Source organism: Martes martes (genome assembly GCF_963455335.1).
Source record: "Martes martes genome assembly, chromosome: 16".
Taxonomy (NCBI): Eukaryota; Metazoa; Chordata; class Mammalia; order Carnivora; family Mustelidae; genus Martes; species Martes martes.
Window position 1 is genome coordinate 53,567,167 of NC_137904.1, and position 16,552 is coordinate 53,583,718.

The following is a 16,552-nucleotide window of genomic DNA, read 5'->3' on the forward strand; positions in this document are numbered from 1 at the left end:
TAGATGGGTGGATGGATGGATAAACAGTGGGGTGATGGATGGATGATGGATGAAGGGTGGATAGATGGGTGGATGGATGGATGGTGAAGGGATGGTTGGGTAGATCGTAGATAGATGGGTGGATGATGGATGAAGGGTGGATAGGTAGATGGATGGATGATGGTTGGATAGATAGTGGATGGATGGATGGATGGTGGGTAGAGAGATAATGGGTAGATGGACAGATGATGGATGAAGGGTAGATGGGTGGATGGATGGGTGGTAGATGGATGGATGGATGGTGGATAGATAGTGGGTGGATGGACATATGATGGATGAAGGGTAGATGGGTGGGTGGATAGATGGATGGGTAGATCATGGATAGATGGATGGATGCATGGATGGATGGATGGATGATGGATAAATGATGGATGGTGGATGGATGGACAGATGGCTAGATAATGGATGGAGGGATGGATGATGAGGGTACATATAATGTAACAAAGGGAGAAGCAGAAATAAAACAGCTCAAGATTTTATTCCAATTATAACAATTTATACTTGAAAGCATCTCTGTACCTTTTCATATTCTTCTAAAATCCCTTTCTTCTTTATATTTCGCTTGGCTAGATAGATGGCTGGGAAAAAAACCAAAGATATTTTCCATCATCATCATATCTTAAAACTGCCTCTGCACCCTTTCCATGCGTGAGGCTGCTGTGCTTGGCTTGATGGGAGGAGGTCTCAGCAGACCCCTGCTCCCTTCTCTGGGAACACTCCCAATACAGATGTGAACTGACATAAAGTTTGTGACGACAGCAAGACAAATGTCACCAAAATGTGGCAAGTAAATAAGCAGTGTGTTAAACATACCAAAAACATGGGGGAGGGTTGGGGTTTTACCATAGTCTGTATCTTCAGCCGGCCACTGCTGGGTGGGCCAGAAATACGGCGTCTACAAAAGAAACCAGGAAACCATGCTTAAACACTGGGCTGTGACTGTCCTCCCAGGCCCCCAGACCTGTGGCTCGAGATGTAACTACTTTAGACCCCCCCACCATTTCTAAAGTACTGAAAGTTCTGATCTGTGAGGCTATGAAGCCACACAATTACCTTCTCAGATAAGATTAATCCCATATGAACACCAACATCGAGGCCAAGACCTACCTGAAATCGGTAGAGGCTGTTGTCAGGCTTGAGAACGAGATTCCTGGGATCTTGCAGGGGGTAAATGTAGCCATACTTGACAATGAAGTTGCCCAAGTTCTGTGCCTCTGAGAAGAAACAGTTAAGACATGGAAGTCAAGAGCAGACACCGAAGGCAGAAGCAGCTCATTGCCCGACTCCCACAAAGCACCCCACACTCCAGGAGAGGTGCCCCCATGCTAACAGTACTTCATCCAAGAAGTGAGGGCAGTGTTTCCTGAACTTGGCTACGGGCAAATACCAGCTGGGGAGCATGGTAAGAGGAAGATTCCCCAGCCCGACCCCTGAGAATGACAACTCCCAGGTCCAGATGGAGCCCATGAACCCAAATGTTAATGGGTACCACACGTGGTTCCCTGCAGATGTTAGAGAAGCTTGCTTGGGCCTCTGGGTCTGGCAAAGTCCCCAGGAGCAGGGAAAGAATGTCTCTGACCAACAGAAAGTTCCTCGCTCAAAGAGGAAAGGAAAGAGAAGGCCGTGTTTATTGTCAACTTCTACTCCAAGTTCAATCCTGCTTGCATCCCAGGTCCAGATCCCACTCCTCCGCACCTTACTTTAATTCCAACCACTTCCACCGTGCTTGGAAACAGTTTTGCTTCTGGATTTGCCTCAGTTAAAGAAGAACCTTCCTGGCTCTTTCTCAAAGGCCCCAAGGTAGCAGGTGTCTTTCCATCCATCATTGAGAGAGAATTCCATCCCTCCAGTCCGCAGGCCCAAGGACCCAACCCACGTCCCATCCCCTATCTCAGTCTCCAAAGCCTAAGAAGACTTTCTCCCCAACCCTCCTTCTTCATCCTCCATGTCTCATTCCCTCCATCATCGACAAGTCTCATGTTTTATGTCTTGTTGTACCAACAGCCTTTTTTCTAGTGGGAAGTCTGTTCCTCGGATTTTTTTCTGTTCTGATCCATCCCTCAAACTCCTGCAGACATCCTAACTTATATATGATTATAATGCACACTGCCATGCTCAAAAGTCCCCCATGGCTTCCTATTACTTGTCTCCCAGATAAAACTTGGAATTTTCAGGGATGCTGGATGGCTCAGTTGGTTAAGCATCAGTTGGTTAAGCATCAGCTCAGGTTGTGTTCTTGGGGTCCTGGGATCGAGCCTGAGTCAGGCTCAGCACTGAATCTGCTTGGGATTCTCCCTCTCCATCTGGTCTCTCCCTGCACATGCTCTCTCTCTCTCTCTCTCAAATAAATAAATCTTTTTTAAAAAGCCTGGAATCTGAAGACATGTCTACTATACCCCTATCGCTCCACGGCTCTCCACACTCAGCTGAAGCCATTTCTCCCAAGTTCCCCTCATTCCCACTCCTTGTCTCATTCATTCCATTTCTACACCACTGCTCAGGGCTCCCCTCCACAATTCACGAGTACCCCTTCTTTCAAAACTAGCTGTATGTGGGCATCACCCCCTCCAAGAATTCTGTCTTGGTTGATGCTTCCCCAATTACCCATTATTCACGTGCTCTCATATTTGGTACGAAACAATTATTTTTCCCCGGATTATCACGCCTTCACTTTTGATTTGGGCTGTTTTACATGTAAATGCCTTGTCTTCTGATGTCAACTTCTCAGAGACAGGGGTTAAGCCTCCCTTTAGTTTCCACCCTCCAGGGCTTCTCTGGGCACACACAGCTGTCCTTGTTGCCGGCGTGCCAGACAAGCGCTCACCCAGATTGGAGATCCAAAGCCGCTGGGCTATCCATTGTAGAACGTCACTTCCTGCAAACCAGAAGTATTTGGCCATTGTCAGAGCTTCCAAGCACATCATCGGCCTCCACTCCCTCCTCCATGCTGTTGCCTGACTGGTCTCCACTGGGCTCAGCTGGGATCTCATCCCTCTTCTGCTCCAAACTTTCAGGGGCTCCCCTCCCCCACCCCTCCCACGATGTTCACTCCAAACCCCGCAGCCCATGATTCAGGGTCATCCAGGATCTGACTCCAGCCAGATTTCCTGTTGAACGTCTCCCATACACCTGCGACATTTACCTCTCCGGTAGTACTTATTTTCTTACTTTACAACAATTTGTGCATGGATTAACAGTCATCAGATAGGAAGTAAACAGCCCACGTCTTAACACTAGAAAAAAAATGGACCCAAGGCGTGCTGTCTGTGGGGACCCAGATGGAGCCTGGCCACGTGAAGGTAAATCAGAGTAAGAGATGGGAGGAAAAGTGGGAATGAGCTAAGGGTGAGGGGATGGTTTGCCTAGGCTCCCAAATTCCCAGACAGACCCCCAAAGAGTCTAAAAATTCTAAATTTAGACCTGGTCTCTCAGATCAGTGTAAAGGTACTCTGGTCAAAGCAGGAGAATGGGACGTATTTGGGTAACACTCTGTGGGCTGATTTATAACTTCAGACAAGGAGATGTGGACTCCACTTGTAGTCTTGGGTTCTACAAGTCTTACGGGCTGGCCTGGGGACATTGCGGAGTGAAGACTGGTGTGGGGAATAAAGCAGAAGGGGCAGACAGGGACGAGATCAGGAGAGGTCAGGAGAGAACGAGCACTCCCCCCCCCCACCCATCCCCCAAGGACTCAGATTTTTTTGTTTTTAATGTTTTATTTTTTTATTAACATATAACGTATTATTAGTCCCAGGGGTACAGGTCTGTGAATTGCCAGGTTTACACACTTCACAGCACTCACCACAGCACATACCTTCCCCAATGTCCATCAAGGATTCAGATTTCTCTAAGGACCAAAGCAAGCCAAGTTCCACCAACAATCCAGAACTGTCGCTGGACCCCAAGGAAACTCTATGCTTCTGCCTCACCCTGGGCCCTGCAGCCCCGTAAGCAGAACAGGCTTCTTGGAGGAGGAGGACAGCAGCTCCGAGGAAAGACAAGATGCCCTCAGAAAAACCCACCCCAATTCAGACGCCATCTTGCAAACACCAATGACCACATTTTCCAGCAAGTTCAGCCTGCTTTACAAAGGCCAAGCTTGGCCCTGATTGCATGGGAACTGGCTCACAGAACATAGAGAGAAGAAGGACCTGGGATTTGAGATGCCACTGCCTGTGTCCTTGTGGCTAGACTGTTCCAAATAATTCCTTCCTCAGCGGAAGGGAAGAGGCATTTCTTCCGGGCTCCGGGAGCCCTTACGACCCACTCATACACTCTCTGGGCTTCATTACCTGCCCAGGGCATGGCTAAAGATGGACAACCCACAATTCTTATCTTCCCCCCCAGTGTCCTGGGGCACAAGTGTCCAGACGTGACCTCTGTCTATGCCCACATGCCCAACGTTACTGCTCCCGGTGGGCTCTCGTCTGTCGCTCTCAGTTTTATTCAACCCTGGTTGGCTGTTCTAAAGCAAAACTCTTCATCTAAAATCCCACATCAACTCCTAGCTAGGACTGGGGGTCTTAGACTTTCTCCCCGGGGTCTCCTCGAATGCTGCTCAGAGGTATGCAGACCGAGAGACAGAGAGAACCCAGGCAGGCAGCAGCTGGACCCGTGCTCTCCACCAAGGAGCTGAGGGTTTTCTCATCCACTTGACTGCTTCCTAAAATAGACCAAATAAGATTACAGGGCCACCAGCTTCTCATCACGTGGTCTTCTGTGTAACGGTGCGGCAGGCTCCCACGTCAGCCGCCTTCCTCCCCAGAAGTCCTGGGTCACCTGCCATCCCAGGCATCCAGCTCCATCCATCCGAGGAGCTGGGTGCTGATTACCCAGTTAGCTTGTATCAGCGCTGACGCAGGACCCAAGGCTTCAACCTGAGCCCTGTTGCGAAGGCAGCTGAAATTCACCCACAGGACGAACAAGAGAAAACATGGCGGTTGGGCGGCCTCACCCGAACCCAGGAGCCAAGTGCGCCCTGTGTGCAAGGAGAGAAAGTAGCTTATGCACACAGACCGTGGGTCAGGGATGGACACTGGGGTCACGTTGCTGGGGTCAGATCCAAGCTCAGCCATGTGCTCGTTTAGTGACAGGGATACCAGTGGCTGAAAACTCTTGTCTGCAAAAAGCAGATGGTCCCATCAACCCTGAACTTGATCGTGAGCGTTAAGTGATACAGTGTAGGAAGTCACCAGCTATCGCCACAGGTCAAGCTTCCATGCCCGCTGACCACGTGCTCAGTACCATCCCACTGAATTCCCACAGTCATTCTCTTCCCCAGGGGTTGCTATTCCTGCTTTTAAAATGAGATGATTAAGACAAGGGCTACACAGCTTGAAAGAGGCACCCGAAGGAGCCAATCCCAGGGTAACTGACTCCACGGCCAGTACTCCTCGCTCGGTGCTAGACCCGCACAGACTCGCACATTCAAGAACCTTCTATTAAACCGCCACCCTAACAGCTAGGCTGAGCATGGGAGTCACCCAGGTGAGCAGGACAACATATCTCCCCTTGAGGGCTTTCCAATCCCATGGAGAATTCAGGCTGGAGGTAAGGACAACCAGAAATGGAGAGGGGAGGGGCCAGGGACGCCTTCGAGAAGAATCGCCGCAAGTACATCTTAAATGTCGGGGGAACGCAGAGCCACCCTGAGACGTCTGCCCGTCAATCCCCACTCTTTGGGCACCTGTGCGACTCAGGTTCCCAGCCTTTCCCCAGGGTAGCTGGTCAGAGTTTCCTTTCCTTCTGTGAGCTATTCTGTCCCATTCCGATCAACCGCTGTTTTGCTTCCAAAAGCCAGGCTGGTTTTCTGTCGCTTCCACTCAAGGGAAAAAAGATGGAGACACGCCTTCTTCCAAGCAGACAGAAAGGGAAACAGGGGGACACTGTCGTCCAGCTTGCCTCGGCCAAGACCAGAGCACCTTGAGTGAAAGACAGTCAGGCTATGGTGAGGAAGAGAGAGAGGGTTCGCAAAGAGTGGGGCAGGGTGGCGAGTCCCTGGCTAGTGCTTTGAGAAGCTGTTTCGGCAGACAATAGGTCTCAGTAGGAAACATACTCTCTACTGAAAGACCAAAATCATCAAACACATGCAACGCATTTATCCAAAATCATTCTTATTCTGCGGTTCAGTCAGAAGGGTCTGCCGATAGCCTCAAATGATGCTCCACATCCAGAGGAAAGAGACACTGGTGCCGTCCCCGTGGCGTGGTTAAGAAGGGTGTCAAAAAGAATCAGGAACGGGTAGAGCAAAGACCACATTTTTTTTCTGCCAAAGGGTATTTTTTTTAATACTACCTGATTTCATGAAAACCGGGCAAACAGAAAATGGCAGCACAAGCTTTTTAAATGACCTCCTGGGAGGGATGGCTTCACAAAGTGACCTATGGATTCCTTTTCTCCTTTCCTTTCTGAACCCTTCCTCAGAAGGAGCCTGTGGTCCAGGAATCAGCAAATTCCCTCTGTAAAAGGCTGTAAATATTCTCAGTTTTGTGGGTCATAATTCAGTCTCTGTACAACTACCTAACTCTGTCATTATAGCATAAAAGCAGCCAAAGACAATATGTAAAGAAGGACGTGGGGGCACCTGGGTCACTCAGTCAGTTAAGCCTCTGTCTTCAGCTCAGGTCATGACCCCCAGGGTCCTGGGATCGAGCCCCACATCGGGCTCGCTGCTCAACAGGGAGCCTGCTTCTCCCTCTGCCTCTGCCCCCCCCCCCACACTCATGCTCACTCTCGCGCTCTCTCTCTCAAAAATAAATAAATAAAATATTTTTTAGAAAAATTAGGGATGTGAATGTGCTCCAATAAAGCTTTATGCACAAGCACTGGCCGTGGGCTGCCCTTGGACCTTGGGCTGTATAGATCGTCAGCCCCTGCGTGTGGACAGTTCCAGGCCAAGACCAAGTCACGAGATGCATTACCTGTCATGGCGTGGGGGACACTGGTGACCAGAACCTTCTGGTTCTGCATCCTGACCCCCGTCTCCGGGTTCTGCATGTCCTTCACCAGGGTTTCGATCTGCAAAACAGAACCGAGAACATTAGCTAATCAGAGCTGTTCCAAAAGCCAGGCAAGGCCCCTCTCTGCACTACGGAGGGAGCAAGAGATGCTGAGAGGAATGCAGGGAGCTGACCATCAGGAGCTTGTGACCCGGATGGACCCTGAGAGATCGCAACACAACCAGGTTCGGCGTGCAGTTCACAGACACAAACCCCCCGGCTGGGTGCGGGAGCTCAGAGAAGTGTGCTCCGGCTTGGAGATTCTGTACAAGCTCAGAGGAAAAGGGGAGACGTGGGAAACGAGGATTTTGCTGGACAGAAAGTGAGAAGACACAGGAGCTAGAGGCCAGGGCGAGAGAGGGACGGACAACAAAGCAAGAAAAGCAGCTGGGGCCAGATCACAACGGGCCTCAGATGCCATTCCCGGAGCGTGCATCTGGCTCCCGCAGTGACCGCTGGGCAGTGGCGTGATTCAGCCCAGGCTTGGGGAAAGTGGCCCATGACAGAGAAGATGCTGAGGTATGAGGAAGGTTGCCAAGGAGACGGAAAGAGGGGAGGTCCATTTGAAGATACTGCAATGGTCCCAGCAAGCAATGGTGGGTCTGTCTCCCCCCTTGCCACTTCTCCTCCTTCTCGGGAGAGCAGCCAGAAAGACTCCTCCAATTATTTTAGAAGATGTCACTCCTCTGCTCAAAACCCTGCAGGGGCCATTCCACTCAGAGGCAATGGCAAAGTTCCCCAACGGGTCGACGTGGTGGGGACCCCTTCCTCCCCGACTCTCTTCCTACCACCACCCACGTGGCTCCCGCTGATCCAGCCACCCTGGTCACCTTGCTGCTCCCTGACCATCCCAGCCTCCTGCTCCAGGACAATTCCTTGGGCCTGGACGGCCCTTCCCTATGTAACGAACTCACTCACCACCTTCTTCTGCTAACATGCTCAGGAGGCCAGCCATGACCATCCTACTTAACACTACGACCTTGAACTCTATCCGTGGCATTCCCGATCCCCTCCTTGCTTTTTCAAGAGCACTCACCCTGCAACATATATATGTTAACATATATCTGTAACAATTATCTGCCTCTCGATTACATTGTTTATTATGTGTCTCCTTTTTCCTAGACAGTAAACTCTTCAAGGGCAGGTCTCCTGTCTCTCACGGTCTGATGCTGTTATCATGCGCGCTGGCACGATGCTGGACACGGCCACGGCCATGGCCATGGCCACGTAGCTGGTACTTAATAAGCAGCTGGCGCCTGAGTTAATATGTAAATGAAAGCAATGGCAGGGGTGAGAGGAAGGCACCGCTTTAGAGCCCTAGTTAACTCGAGTGAACTGTACTTGCAAGTGATTGACTTGTTCAGTGAGGGTGGCAAAGTTTCTAACTCCCATGATCGGAGCTGCCGGTTCCCAGAATAGAAAATGTAGATGTGCCAAAGAAGGAGCACCTTCCGAAAGCAAAGGATTCTGCTTTGGAATGCTGACCGAGCTCCCCACGGCATCTGGCAGGGGATGGGAAATGAACATCCCAAGTGCGAAAGAGATAAGGGTCAGAGAGACAATTTAGTCATGAGCCTCGGAGAGAGAGTTGACGCAAAGAGAGCCAGAGAGTCCCTCAAGGGAGAGAGACTGCAGGACGACAGCCACAAGGATGGCCCTCGTGCTCTTTATTTTTTGAATTTTATTAATAAAAAACAGTTTCTCACTTGAAAAAAATCAAAGGGAAGTAAAATCAACTGAAGGGTATTTTCAAACAAACTGGATGGGGAGGCACAGTTGGAAAAAAAAAAAAAAAAAGACAACCCAGGTGTGTCTCTTGTCAACGTTGTCAGTGTCTCTTGACACTGACAAAGCCTCCCGTATCCGAGGTTTCCACGCATCTCCCTGCCTGCCGTGCGCTTGCCGTGGTCAGTGAGTCATTCAACAACCAGGCAGTCACTCTGGAAAACCAAAGATAAGGCGATGTGGTCCCCGAGCCCAAGGAGCTCACTGGTGCCAGGATATTATGGGACAACATGGGAGGTACAGTGACAAAGGTGAGTGCAGGGTATCATGAGAACACAACAGCGCCAGGAGAGGGTTAGGAGCGGCGACTCCTGGAATGATTCTTAAAAAAAAATGAATAGGGGGCACCTGGGTGCCTCAGTGGGTTAAAGCCTCTGCCTTTGGCTCAGGTCATGATCCCAGGGTCCTGGGATCGAGCCCCGCATTGGGCTCTCTGCTCAGCGGGGAGCCTGCTTCCCCCTCTCTCTCTGCCTGCTGCTCTGCCTACTTGTGGTCTCTGTCTGTCAAATAAATAAATTTAAAAATCTTAAAAAAAAAAATAAATAGGAATCGGGCACCAGAAAGGGGGGGAAATGGTGGGCCAGAGCATTCCAGGCTCCAGGGAGAGCAGGAACAGAAACAGAACACGAATGGCCAAGTAGGAAGGAAAACCTTTCCCGTCCTTCTCTGTCCAGAAACCCTCTCCTGCCTACAGCTGGCTATATCCAGTGGAGGCTATATCCAACCCAACCCGTCCACGTTCCAGCCACTACCCAAACCAAAACAGGTCAGTGATTCACCCACTTCCCCTCAATTTAACTAACTTGGTTATCTTACCATTATTCTCCGGCTTTTAAATAAAATAACATCCCCTTGCTCCGTGCAACACTTTACGATTACCAGTCCTTTTGGACGTTGCTCCGTGGCTGTGGTACAAAGAAAAGAAACCCAAAGAGAAAAGAAATCTCACAGCTCCATGGGGCTTCCTTTCTCTGCCCACGGTGGGATTTCACTGAACCTCTCCAAACGTCCTTTCTCTACTGTAAAATGGGGACGGTGACAGTCTGTGCCCAGGTAATTGACATACTTTTGTAATTTCTTAGAATCTCATTAAGTACTTGTGTAAAAATGCTTTATAGGGACAGACATATTATATACTCATAAAGATATAGACTTCATTAAGGCGCCTGGGTGGCTCAGTCAGTTAAGCATCTGCCTTCAGTTCAGATGGTGCTCCCGGGGTCCAGGGATCGAGCCCAGTGTCGGACTCCCCACTCAGCAGGGAGTCTGCCTCTCCCTCTCCATCCGCCTCTCTCCCCTCACCCTACTCTCTCTCTCCAATAAAATCTTTCATAATAAAAAAAGATACATACTTTATCAGGAGAGATTCATGTTCGTGCTTATGGTTAGAATCATTCATATTAGTAGCTTTTGTATAATTAATGCATCTTTGGAACTTTGCATGCGGGGCTGTGTTTAGAGGCCTGTGTGAATAAAAACCCCGCTCTCCTCACTGTTCAAATATTAAACACGTACTTACTGAGCATGCTTAAGTGCATTGCATTTTGTATATGGGGAGTGTGGTACAACAAGGCGGAAGACATACTCCAAGTCCCCAGAGAACTGGGAAGACGTTTGTCTGAAAATAAAAAGTTAACTAAGGTAAATGCTAGAGATCTGGATGCAGAAAAAGCCCGGTTCAAATCCCTGCTCAATGTAGAAGCTAGGTAAATTCCTAAATGTCACTAAGACTCATTTCTCTGTAAAACAGAGATGACAATAGCACCTGTATCATCAGAGGGATGTCACGGAGATTATCCGAGATTAAGCGTGTAGAGCACTTAGCACGGTGCTACGCACAGACTACTCAGTAGACAGCGAGGGCGGGCTGAATTCGGCACCAAATAAAGGGGAAGGTGCTGACCCCAAGAGACCCAAGAGACGACAAGGACGGCTGAGAAGATCTCCAAAAACTGTGCCCAGAGGGTGGATGGGATCTTCCCAGACGGTGAGGATGGAGTTGTACTCCAAGGGAGCGATGGTCTGAGACGGCCAGGGCTTCTCTACGCGGGAAAGTGAAGAGATTGAACTTGGAACCCTTGTGCATTGTTTGGTGGGAAAGCCAGACGGTGCAGCTGCTACGGAAAATGGGACGAAGGTTCCTCCAAAAATTAAAAACAGAATGACCGGCAATCCCACTCCTGGGTGTATACTGAAAAGACTTGAAATCGGGATCTCGAAGAGATATTAGCTCCGCCACGTTCACGGCAGCCAAGACAGGCGAACGGCCGAAAGGTCCGTCAACAAAGGAAGAAGTAAAATGGGGCAGAGACAGACGGTGGAACATTAGTCCGCCTTTAAAAAGAAGGAAACTGCAACAATACGGTCACCACAATAAGGACAAACCCGGAGAACATTCTGCTACAGAGAACATTTTGCCAAGTGCGACCAGCCATTCACAGATGGACTGCATGATCCCACTTCGGTGGGGTCTCTAAATTCACAGAATCCAAGAGTGGGAAGGCGGTGCCAGGGGTTGGGGGAAGGGAAATGGGGCGTGGCCAGCCGACAAGCATCGGGTTTCAGCTAAGCGAGGTGAAGCCGGTGATGCCGCTCTAGAGACCGGCTCTGCCATACGGTTTGTGCACTCCAAAATTTAAGGGGGTAGATACTCACAGCAAGTGTTCTTCACTCAATAAAATACAATTTTAAAAAGAATGATAGACAAAGACTGACCCCGCTGCCCTGGAGGAGAGGGGTCACGCAGGGGAGCAAGGCTGAGGGCCTGTTGCACCTGCCCAGATACATTCTTGGCTCACAGATTGTCTGGGAACAGAAACTATCCCTTTCGGCTCCATTCAGAGCTGCCATTCTTGGCCTTCTGCAAGGTCAGTGCCCGGCAGCATCTTGGCCACTGCGTCAGCCCAGAGCCTGTAGCAGTGAGGGAGGGAGCAAAGGGGCAAGCCCAGCACTTCTCCTGGACACCGGGGACCAAGAGGCCACAGGTGGTGAGGGTCACTCCTTCCGCAAATGTACAGGCTACTCCAAGAAGTAAGGAGCGGGCTTAGGTCTCCCCTTTCCCCCATTCGCTGCCAGATGAAATCCCATATTTGTTCAAACATTTTTTGGATGAAACAGCCATGTTTCCTAGAAACAGGGGGCCCAGATGTTGGAGAAGGAAAAGAAATTGCCTTAAGAGTGAGAATTCGGAGTCCCTCCAAGAGAAAGTCCGCGGATTGGATCCCGTCTCTTCATGTTAAGGGGGAAAAAAAATCTAGTTATAAAGAGTTTGAAAATAATCTTCAGGGGAGGAATAATGAGAGTTATTTTAAAAACACAATGAGGGGAGTCACATTTCTCTCCAGCAGGTGTGTCACCGTTCACAGAAAAGAAGGGCCAGTGGGAGGAGGGAGCATCACATGAACCTCGGGAACATATCGAGGGCGTTCAGCCCGGTGCGGTTCCGATCAATTTTCCTTAGAACTTTCCTCACACAAATCCCTCTGAGGGGCCTCCCCAGTCACACAAGGAGACACTGAGAGACTCTGTTATGGGCCGAACTGTGTCCCCCACCCCCAAATTTGTATGCTGAAGACTTAACCCCCAGTACCTCAGAATGTGAGTGTATTTGGGGAGAGGGTCATAAAGTGGCCATTTAAGTAAAATGAGGTCATGAGGTGGGCCCCGATCCAATATGACTGTGTCCTCATGAGAAGAGGAGATTAGGACACAGGCAAGGCCATGTGAGGACACAGGGAGAAGGCAGCCCGTCGTCAGGAGCCAAGGAGAGAGGCCTCTGAGGAAACCAGCCCTACCGACCCCTGGTCTCGGATTTCTAGCCTCCAGAGCTGTGAGGAAATCACATCCTGTTGTTTAAGCCACAGAGCCCGTGGTACTTTGTCATGGCGCCCCCCCCAAAAGAGTAGACTGCGCCCTATCATCCACCCCAAGAGAAAAACCTCTCACCCATCGCAGAGAGGAGAGAATCCCAACCATTTCCAAGTTCTCCAGAGAGCCAGCGAGAAGCCCTGGCCTTTCTACTCCAAAAGGCTGCCAACTCTCACACCTCCCCCTGGTGTCCCGTGGGCGTCCCCGGGAGCTGAGGCCGAGGCCGGCCTTCCCCACCATCAAATGTCAAGGCCCACTCCCAACCAGATTCAGCCAAATCTCGTTCCAGGCACAAACACACGCCGCACAGCCAGGCCGCGCCGGGCCGCCTGGGACCCCGTGTTGGGGGACAGCGGTGAGGATGGGGGGTGCGGGCCCCACATTTCTGCTCTCAGAAGCCAACGTGCTGCGGTGTGACTGTGGGCGTGCCAGGGAACCCCGACATCCCAGAGGAGCAGACACGGTGGCTTCGACGCCCCAACATCCCACCGTCCACGCCCACGCCGCTCCTCACATTAAGGAACTGTCAGTCACCGTGCAAGATCTCTGGGGCTGGAATTTTCCTTCAAGCCGGAGAAGGCTCCCAGGGGGATGAGACTAATCAGCCCTTCTCTGTACAAAGAGGGTCAGAGTGATCCAGAACCACCAGGCTGTTTTGCTAACAGACAGGAAGGTGTCCCTGTTAACCGACCCGGCCACACAGAGGCCAGGTGACACCCCCGCCACCTCACCCTGCCATCTCACACACCCTCGTGAGCTGCATACCCTCGTTGGTACTCAGGGGTCTTTCCCCAAGTCCTGCCCTTCCCACCTTGGTCAAAGGCCCGGGAAGCATTCTAGATGGCCCCAGACAACAGCAGCCAACTTCCGCTGACTCTGCTTTTGCTTCTGAGGTGTGTCTTACCTGCCCTCTAAATCCTGACTCATGGGACCTTCCTCCCTCCCCTCTGGACCATCAGGCTCTGCCTTCCTGCCACGTGCCTTTCTACTGGCACAACTCCAGCCCCCGTGTACCATCCCTCCAGACCAGGGTCCCCCCCCCCCCCGCAGCACTGCTGACATCTGGGTTCAGACCATTCTTCATTGGTGGACCAGCTGCCCTGTGCATTGAGGGACAGCTAGCAGGACCCCTGCCCTTCCCCGCTGGATACCACCTGCACCGTCGTCTCCAGGTGTGACAACCCCAAATGTCTCCAGGTGTTGGCAAACGTCCCCAGGATCCTTTAGCTCGACGGTACAGTCAAATCCCCTGGAAGTTTTTTTTTTTTTTTTTTTAAGTCACCAATGCTTGGACTCTACGGCACTTAATAAGTTAATTACCTGGTAAGAAAATCAGAAACTCAAAGGATGGGGACTTGGTGTCAATCTGTTGTAAGGCCAGCCAGCGCAGAGAAGCACTCGGACCCTCGAACCAGAATCATCCCTCTAGCACAGAAACCGACTCATTTTAAAACATCCAAAGGCTGGGGCGCCTGGGTGGCTCAGTGGGTTAAGCCGCTGTCTTTGGCTCAGGTCATGATCTCAGGGTCCTGGGATCGAGTCCCGCATCGGGCTATCTGCTCGGCGGGGAGCCTGCTTCCCGCTGTCTCTCTCTCTGTCTGCCTCTCTGCCTACTTGTGATCTCTGTCAAATAAATAAAATCTTTAAAAACAAAACAAAACAAAAACATCCAAAGGCTTCTCACTGAATGCAGAAAGACTCTAACTCCTCAGCACGAGGCATCCAAAGCCCCCAGGTCTGGGCCCTTCTGAATTAGAAGCCTTAGCACCCGACAGCTGCCCGCTCTCCCAGCCCCGGATAGCTCTCCCGCAGCAGCGTGGGGTTCGACATGTCTGTTGTGTATCTGCCCCAACAGTCGCTCATCTTCCCATCCTCCTGGCAAAGAAAACGAATTTCTTGTACCTCAACTCCGTTGCGAGGCCCCCTTGTGACACCTGTCCTGATTCCCTCACCCCAGGCAGATAAGGGCACAGTTACGTATCATGGTGAATGAAAGAAGGACACAGCAAAAGATACCCTGTTCTGCCCACACCTCCTAATAGTTCTGTTTCTGCACTCCCTTCCCAAGCAAACGCAGACGCCAGAAGCCACACCAGAAAGCACAGCATCCAACAGAAGGCTGCTCCATGCGGCACCATGAGAGCCAATGCCACGGTGCTTCTCAAGGACAGCAGTGACTGGTACTGGCGGGGATGGTGATCTGGTAATCACAGAGGGGACAGGCCAGCCCTGGCACAGGAGGCCACAGGTCCAGCAGCCACAGGGAGCGGCCCACCGCGTGTCACACACACACTGAGCACACACCGTTCCCTCTGCCTGGAACGTCCTTCTTTCTCTCTGCCGATAACACCCACTTATCCTTCGCTCTCAGCTGCACGGCCCCCAAGCATCCAAGTCAGGCCTTCCCACAACCTCCTCTCCACCCAAGCTCACAGCATAGTATTGCCTTTGGCGACAGATGACGGTCAGTCCTGTTTTTCCTGGTTCCACCCCTTAGTGGCTATATGACTGGGGCAAGCCCGCTTTCTCACCTTCGGTTTCCTTCTCTGTAAATGGTGATGATCATGTCTGTCTTTGTGGACACGCATGCCCCCATGACGGGGACACAGCACACTTTATAAACATTCACTGAATATTTCGTCGAATACTCCTCGAGTGAGTGGTGAATGACACTGCACCCATGTTCACGTTCCTTTGGTCTGGATCCTCCTCCAGAACCCCAAGCATCCAGTTCAGCGGGCTCAGCATGCAGGACCCCCCTCCCGACCCCCCCCCCGGCAGGGCTCTTGAGACCGGCTCTGGGGAGCTCTGGGACCTGACTGGGGACCTCAGAATACATAGACAAGCAGGCCCTCCCAACAAGGCAAAGGGAAAGAGCAGTCCAGGGGGTGTGGGCAGAGTCTGTGGGCAGCAAAGGAAGTGGCTCGGCTCCAGGGGCTGGGGAGAACCGGCCTTCCCAGCGGAGGAGTGGGAAGTTGGCAGGTGAGGAGGAGAGAACGAGCTTTCCCAGGAGAGGAGCCTGAGGTATGAAAGGGCGCAGAGTTCCTAGAAAGATAGGGAGGACATTGAGGTGAACGCCCCATTGAGGACTGTGGCTGCTTTATTTTGTTTCCCTGGAGGGCAGGTCGGTGGGAGGGACAGAGAGACAGGTCAAAGCAGGATCCCGAATGCCTGGGCGGAGCGGGTTGTACTTGATCCTGTGAACGTGGGAAGCCAGGGGAGGGTTTTAGGCTGAGGAGATCAGCATTAGCTTAAGAAAGAAAAAGCAATGTGTTTATGAAGCATACCGTGGAGATAGGCAGGCTGGGGTGTGCGGAGGGAGGCTGGAAACCAAGACACCAGTCAGAAGACCTGGCCAAGAGAGGAAAATCTACCAGGTAACAGTCATGATGGAAAAGAGTGTCGAGATTCAGAAAACAGAATGTCTCCAGACCGTTGCTCTCTGAGCCTCCAAGCCAGAGCTGCCCTGTCTGGGAGACAAAGGCAGTCCCGGGGGATCCTAGAAGATGATTTATGGCTTTCAGATATCAGCGTTAAGGGGTTTCTTCTGCTTTTAGGAAGCTGTTTGCAACACAGGCTCTAAGGCTTCTTTTTCTGGATGACCCTCACACCTCAGCCACCTGGAATGTTCACGAGCTTCTTGAAGGAGGTGGTCCACGTGGGACCAACTATCTCCATTGTGCCTGGGACTGTCCAGGTGTTAGCACTGAAAGTCCTGGTCAAATCAGGACACTTGGTCCCCAACTACACCAGTCTGCTGAGCTCCAAGGGCTCAAGGCAGGGCTCTTAATTGTCACAAAGCATTCAGCTAATTCTACTCAACAAGATAAGCCGAAAAGGGGGACACTGCACTGTGTGAAATG

The 16,552-nt window shown here is 51.3% G+C and overlaps 1 protein-coding gene across 1 annotated transcript in view; it reads right to left on the reverse strand.

Annotated features, from left to right (window-relative positions):
* Nucleotides 1-16,552, reverse strand: part of RGS9 (regulator of G protein signaling 9) — a gene marked incomplete at both ends in the record, with an annotated part of 55,030 nt that overhangs the window by 37,604 nt on the left and 874 nt on the right. The window contains 5 exons of the mRNA XM_080827119.1: nt 559-617; nt 883-934; nt 1,147-1,253; nt 2,864-2,914; nt 6,960-7,056. Of these exons, the coding sequence (XP_080683245.1) occupies nt 559-617; nt 883-934; nt 1,147-1,253; nt 2,864-2,914; nt 6,960-7,056 (366 nt within the window). The remainder of the gene's footprint in view (nt 1-558; nt 618-882; nt 935-1,146; nt 1,254-2,863; nt 2,915-6,959; nt 7,057-16,552) is intronic.